This window comes from Morone saxatilis, unplaced genomic scaffold (assembly GCF_004916995.1).
Source record: "Morone saxatilis isolate NCDOM2014 unplaced genomic scaffold, NCSU_SB_2.0 Contig22, whole genome shotgun sequence".
Lineage (NCBI taxonomy): Eukaryota > Metazoa > Chordata > Actinopteri > Moronidae > Morone > Morone saxatilis.
Window position 1 is genome coordinate 4,033,625 of NW_023339785.1, and position 7,595 is coordinate 4,041,219.

At 40.7% G+C, this 7,595-nt stretch overlaps 1 protein-coding gene across 1 annotated transcript in view; it reads right to left on the reverse strand.

Annotated features, from left to right (window-relative positions):
• Window positions 1-7,595, reverse strand: part of LOC118333429 (polycomb group RING finger protein 3) — a 60,301-nt gene that overhangs the window by 30,933 nt on the left and 21,773 nt on the right. Inside the window, exon 2 of the mRNA XM_035669056.1 lies at window positions 4,750-4,859. Coding sequence (XP_035524949.1) covers window positions 4,750-4,764 — 15 coding nt within the window. The 5' untranslated portion in view covers window positions 4,765-4,859. The remainder of the gene's footprint in view (window positions 1-4,749; window positions 4,860-7,595) is intronic.

Sequence of the window (7,595 nt, forward strand, 5' to 3'; positions counted from 1 at the left end):
ACTGTAGGAACTAGAAGAAACACATTTTTGACTGGAGGCGGGCTTTAAACTCACACTAACCGTCTTAACAACATCCAGCAGGGTTAGGGTTAGGAGAGGTGACTATGTTGCCCAAAGCAACACTGCAGGGCATTATTTGTTATGATTTTAGGTCATGCTGAATCATTATGAGCACTCTCTCTGTAAAACGTCAGCATCAGTTTTGTTGGTATATTATATATTTTCCATATTTGGGGGCAGCAGTAGCTCAGTCTGTGGGGTCTTGACAGGCGTCAGTTCCACCTCCTGTGCACTGCCGATGTGCCCTTGAGCAAGGCACCGAACCCCTAACTGCTTGCGGAGCGGCCCTACGTGGCAGCTAATCCCTCCACCATCTCTCCACATTTGCATGTCTGTAAGCCCTGATTGTACTTTGTGTGGAAAGTAAGAGTGAAAAAAGAATGTCCCCATTGGGGATTAATAAAGTGTATCTTCCTCTTCTTCATCATCTTCCTATTTCAGTGAAAAACACTATTCATACATTCAGACAGGAAATCAGTAATGTCTCCAGTTAGAGAACATTTAACTACATGCAATTACTACAAAAACTGAGTATTATCTGTATTCTTTGTTCATTTGTTGAAATATGAGATTTGTGATATGAGATATTGGTTTTCAGCTTAATAGCAAACTACTTCTGTGTTTTTGTGTCTTTACGAACCTGTGATATGATGAAAGGTCAATAAACTAAACTAAATGAGCAACTTGTGTCTTTTCTGACAGTATTTTAGAAGGGATGCTCTCAGGTTCAGTCTGTTTCACTCTAACAGTGCCCTGCAGATATCCCTTCACCAAGAGGTTTAGGTTCAATCTCTGCGACCACTAATCTGTGGGCAACAGTGTCACTTCCTGTTCACACATTGTGTGCTGCTATACAATTATAGCTGAATGGCTAAGTTGCATAACAGCACAGATGCTCAAATAAAGGAAGTTGTAAGCCTCCCTGAAAACACAGAGTGGCAAAGAGAGTCAGTTCCATCTTTTTGTGATCATTGTATCACATTTTGGTAAAACAGGGAATCCATGCACACACAAGGACAAAGACAAAGGCAAGAAAAATGGAGGTTAATCGAACACACAGCAGCACTAATAGAATTCCTCCAAACACCTAGAATAATGCCTCTGAGTAGGAGAAGATGAGCCCGTTTCATGAGGTGCTTTGCCACTAAAACCACTGCAGTACAACACAGCCAGTAATACCCATAATCACAACAAAGAACACTTTGCTGGATATCACTGCAGCCTTTTATGTCAGCTAGCTGGGCATCTATGTTCTCTATGCCTCGTCTTATTGTACCCAAGGAGCCAGTTAGCTATTACTCCTGCTTTCCCACCAGCCACAGCTACTGTATCTCCTGTGTTTTCATCTACTTCATGTGTCTTTTTGAAGAGAACTTTTAAACAGCACTAGTGGCCTGTTTGATCTTGCTTTTCTAACACTTCTGTACTCTCGCCGCAGTCAGAGAGACACTGTCAGGTATAGGTTTACTTTAACACTCAGACATCTTATTTTATTGCTTATTTCAAACCACAGTGAAGACAGTGGACCAGGGTCAGCGTCACTACACGGAGCCTTCAGTTCAACATGTACCAGCAAGATCACAATCAGACAAGCAGGACTAACAGGAAGGAACAGGGAGCTCACAGCTGGTGATTCACACTTTAAAAAGAAGATGTACATGACAATGATGTTGAAAGCAGTGATTTGCTATACAGAAGCAAGTAACTGAATGACTAACTGTGGTTTCACTCTGTGAGTAACATCATCAGCAAGGCAGTGGGAGTCCTCTCTGTTCTGACAGAGCTGAGCAAACAGGGATTCTCAGCTGGTGCAGATATGGTTTCTGTGTGTCTTTATTTCACTCACCACCAATGTGCTTTGTTTTGTGAATGATATACTCCCGGATTTATTATAGCAAATAAAAAAATGCCAAAATGTTACCAAAGTTCTCTGTCATGCTTATATAATTGACTTCAATTACACTAACTTATACATATGCATCCAGACATTTGCCAACAAACATGTGACTGCAAATTTTTAAAAAAATGAAATTAACAAGAGAAATTACTAAAATGGCACGGAAAACCAAGGGTGTAATTTTAACTGGGAGTGGGTGGGATAACGCCCCACACACTTATTGAAAATCCATGTTGTTGCCGTTTGTTCACAGCTCCAAGACCAAAAGTATGCGCTTTCGCCCTGGGTTACGCCTCCCAGGCTACTTACAGACCACACCCCGTCTGATGATGCAGCATGATACTAAAACTCTACTCAGGGTTAAAAAAAGCTCTCCTAGGCGCCCGGTTAGCTCAGTCGGTAGAGCTGCTGACCCATGTCCGGAGTTGCTGCAGCAGCCCAGGGCTCGAATCCAAGCAATAAAAGGCCCAAAAAAATGACTTAAAAAAAAAGAAGAAGCCCTCCTGTGAGTGTTTTTGGAGAAAAAAAAATGAATTTGTATTTTGCTTTACAGCTGACAACGTACATTTGTAATGAAAAAGCACAAGAACAAGCATACTGTTTTAATCTTATGTTATTGTGGTTTCTATTAAAGATATGGATACAACTCCAAAGACAGTGTAACAGTACACACTTTTCCACCAATTAGCCGTCAGCTAACTTTCACCTAAGTTTTTCACTGAATATACCTGAATAGAAGTTCAATAAAAAGGTAAAAAATGGATTTAAGCACAACCACTGCTTGCTTCTCTCTGTAAAAATCATCCTTTGTGGATTAAATATCAAATCATTTGACTTTTTTTAATGAAATATATTAACATGAAGGTAGAAATGCCCTAAAATTGTGTAATATGAATAGATGCAATGGTATGGTAATTGATAGTTATCACAGCTCTTATAATGACATTGCTTTGCACTAGCTAACTGACGGACTTTTCTTTAAGATGGATCATATAGTGAATATAAAATCATCACTTGCAGGGATAACTTTTGAAATAACAAACTCAAAGAGCATGTCTGAGCTGAGTTTTAAAAAGTTTTCTTTTGATGAAACTAGACGGCCTTCCGGTATCAGCTCCAGTACAGACAGACACCCTGAGGAGATGGCTCGGCTGTCTGGCTCCGCGTGGTCTTACTCTCCACTGGGCTCTCCCTGAGTCATTTTTACATTAAAGACATCAGTGTGTCAGACCATACATTAATCTTACTAGATGTTTTTGTCAACCCTACCTACTGCTTCTGTCTCGCCCATCCGTCAAATCAACTCTACTACCAACAGTTTGTTTTTCCTGGGATTTAAGAGTAGCTTTGTTACTGATGTTCCTCTTACTTCTGACCTTAGCAACAATATTACAACAAGTTTACCTCAAATAAAACGGAGATATTGATGATATTGATGGTTCGCCGCTGCCTTGATCGGTTTTATCGTGACACTTCGGATTCAAACTAACCCTTTAAAACACCAAAGTCACACAATAGCACAAACAAATGAACCTACTGAGGCAGTGGTGGGCCAGCAACTCTCAAGGTCTGCGAGGTAAAATTACTGCTTTTGTCAAAGGAGTCTGGTGGCTTTGAAAAGAGCGTAGATGCGTACTTGCTTCAGTTTCCCATAGGAAAGTGCTGTGTGACGGCAATATAAAGCAGTGAAAATATTCTAAATATAGTGAGCACTTAAACTGATATTGATTTTTAGCCCTTTTTTTTAGGAGTTGCAGCCGTTGCTATAAGTAAAAGACTAAATGTAAGTACCTCACACAACCCCACTTCAACAAACCCAACTATCCTCTTAAAACTAGGATAAAATGCAATTACAACTGTACAACTGCTACTATATTTCTGATCCAGGTTCTTGCGGAGTAGAACCACGGTAACTGACTACAACAGCAGACAGCTGCAGCCGAATCATCAGACGTGAAATATGAGGAATAACAGTAGTGCCTGTGCACACTAATTACACCCAGCTAGCACTCAGATAATGGCTGCTTGTGCCTGGAGAGTTAGACACTGAGACAGCTCACATCCATCATTTAGAGGCTCCAACCTGTTCTGAAATTCTCGCTGACTGTTATAGCGGTGAAAGCGTCTGGATGCTGAGATGGACACGAGTAAGATAAAAGACACTAGACAAACAGAGGTGTTATATAAATCCTTGTCTCGCCAACTTTCAGCTTTTTAACAACTGAAAGGAACCTTTCCACTGATGATGGTGCAGTTTTATCATCTTGTGACTTTTCAAGAGGACTTCATGGACTCAATATGTCAGAGTTAAAGCTGATAAGACTAGTGAAATTATCGATTAGTTGAAAAAGTGATCTATTTGGATAATCAATTAGTTGTTTAAGTTAGTTTTTGGCTGAAGTTCTACCTTCACAATTGAAACTGAAGTTTTGCTACTTCTCTTTAGTCTCTTATGACAGTAAAATGAATATCTTAGTGCTATTCACTAGTTTCTGAGTCAATATATTAAACAATAATCAGATTAATAATAATGAACATAATTGCTAGTTAAAAGTTAAAAACTGTATGTTAACAAGTATTTAACATACTGTACTCAAATGTTCAAAGTTTGTTTCTCACTAATAAGGCCTACTTCCTAAGTAACACGTTGGTACGCTGCAGCATCAACATTTGGCACGCGCATAAACAGGAAAGACTTCTTCTAACAGCCAGTGAGAAACAAACCACAGGCGCTCTCAGGGGGTTTCAGTCCTGATGAGGAGTCAGAGTACAGCACAAGGTGTGGCTCTTACCCCTAATACCGCCATGCGTCGACTGTGGATGGTGCAGCGGCCACGTCTGTTCCTGCGGGTGTGCGGCCGACAGTGTTAACTCCTCATCATGGAGAGCCTCTCATTGGAGCCTGTAACAGAGGAAGCAGCGAGCGTTAGGAAGATTCATTCTGAAAGCTCATTGATGTCGTTCCAATCAGAATGTTGGGGCTTGGCAAGATCCAAAAATAGTATTCTTGCAGAATAATGTCTAGAATCCGTTCAGCAGAGTTAAACATTCTGGGAAAGACGCTTATTTGCCTTCTTACCCTAAATATGAAACCTCTAGCAGCTGCTTAGCTTAGCTTAGCATAAAGCCTGGTTCAGCGTACAATCCGCCAACCAGCACCTCCAAGTTAAAATACGTTAGATCTAGTTTGTTTGATCAGTACAAAAATGACAATATGTCGGTTTACAAGAGTTCTATGCTCTATGCTATTACTTGGCTAGGAGCAGTTTCCAAATACAATTGATGTTTTTACAGTTTTTGTAGAAGAAGAGTAATTATATGCACATCACTTAGGTGCAAGGCAATCAGAAAACACAGTTTACAGTTTCTGTACAAATTAAATTAAAACAAGATGTAGTACTTAAATCTGTCCAGGCTGGTTGTTTCACCCCCATTTCCAGTCCATTGTTCATATTTTCCATAGAGACATGAGGTGAAAACACTTCTAATCTCTCAACAAGGAAGTAAACAAGCATATTTCATATTTATACTCGAACAATTCCTTTCATTAAAAGCTCTAAATTTGGTTTTCTGAGCAACCAAAGAAAAGAAAGCTAGTTAGTCAAACTGCAATGGAAACACTTCACCGTACCACCCACACTGTTCAGACTGACAAGCCAAATACCACAGCGATGAGTGCTTGGCAGAGATCAAACAGAACGTATTACCACTCCACCACACAAGTTTAATACTGTACACTGTTCCTGAAAGTTGCAGTTGTCCTCCACAAAGGTCAACAGATTTCTGTCCTCCAGCCAGGCAGCAGTGACTAGTCCTGCCATCACTGTGCGTGATTCATTGCTTAATTGTGGAGTCCGACCACTCCAGTCACGATGGGAGAGGAAAAGCCGGGCAAACACCCACCACCGCTTGATCCTCCTCCAAACACACGTACACAGTTTGAAAAAAAATAAAACAGCCTTTAAAGTCTCCGGTGACAACGGTAAGTCTGCCAGCCCGCCTCTGTCCGCTCATCAGACCGTGAAATTAGCCCAGTTAGTCGACAGAGATGAAATGTGGCGGGGGGCTGCTGAGGACACACACTGTACCGCTGCCTATTAGACAGCCGTCACGCACCAATGAGCCTCACACAGATGTTATCGTCACCTGACGCCCGGCGACTCCTCTGTGATGTAATGTTTTATTTGTGGGGTTGACCTGGGGTCATGTTCACACGGTGCACGTCTGAGGCACTTTACTCATATATTACAAAGTAAATCACAAGCTGGAATCACTGAACATCTGGAATTATCTAAAAGAATTCATCAGTTCACAAAGTTGTTATTAATTAATTTTCTGTCAACCGGCTGATCAAGTGATACAGTAATTGTCATAGCTCTTGTATGCTGTAGCATCAAGATGCCCCTTGAAACTGATAAAAGGCAGGGGCGTCCACATACTTTTGGCTACTTCTGAATCCCAGTATAACTCTAAATAAACCATATCTAAATGACAGTTAACATTAGTCTGCATTTCACCCGCACCTCAGAAGCCACATCTGCATTCATTATCAATATGTTGCTCTGGTTACAGAAATAAAAGCACTCATTATGTTATTTGGGCTGTGTCAAAATAAAATACCTTTAGACATTCAGACTGCAGATGTTTGCTAAAAAAGATATTTGTTCAGTCCTCTGCAGCAGTGGTGGTAGTGTCCTTGAACCACTGCTGGATGACTAGAGGGATAACACTGGAGGCAATAGATATATATATAACAAACCTCTGAGTTCAGTTCAGCACTGAGGCTGCTGCATTCAGGGTGCTTTAAGGATACCAGTTCCACTGTTAGAAAGCTGGGAACATAGATTAAACACACAGCCAACATCCACCACAATAGATGGCCCGCTTTCAACATCATATTGGAAACACTGTTATCTCTGTTAACAGTCAGTAATTAAGGACGCCCTTATAGTCAAGAGGTTAAGAGGGAAACCATTTAACTGCATCGCATCAGGTTCAGTTCTGGCCAAGGATCTTCGTTGCCTGTCATACCCCCTTCACTCCCTGTCTGTCTCAACTGTCAACAGTCCAATGAAGGCAAACCTGCCTCGTTATACCAGAACAGGATAGGTAAAGATAACTGTAACAGAGCCGCAACAATTGGTGACTAATTAATGGGTTGTCAACTATTAAATTAATCGCCAACGATATTGATAATGGATGAATCATTTCGAGTCGTTTTTTCTGAGAGAAAATGTTCAAATTCTCTGATTTCAGCTTCTCAAATGTGAACATTTTCTTTATTCCTTATGACAGTGGATGATGTATTTTGGTATTTCTTAGGAGCAACAACTAATTGAGAAACGTGATTCATCAAGAATGAAAATAACCATTAGTTGCAGCCCTAAACTGTAACGCTGTGCGACTGTAGCAGTTATCCTGAAAACTGCAAAGTGTCCATCTTATAGCTTGCAGATATACAACCACACAAATATTATCTGTTTCTTCATTTCGTCAGGAAGGGGGCAATAACGTCTGTTGTCTCTCTCGTCCTCCTGTGGATAGGTTCCTGAAATTCTGAGACAGCTTGCCAACCAGAAGCTTATTTACACTCTATATTTACATTACTTCCACGTATCTATCGCCAAGGGTCATAACA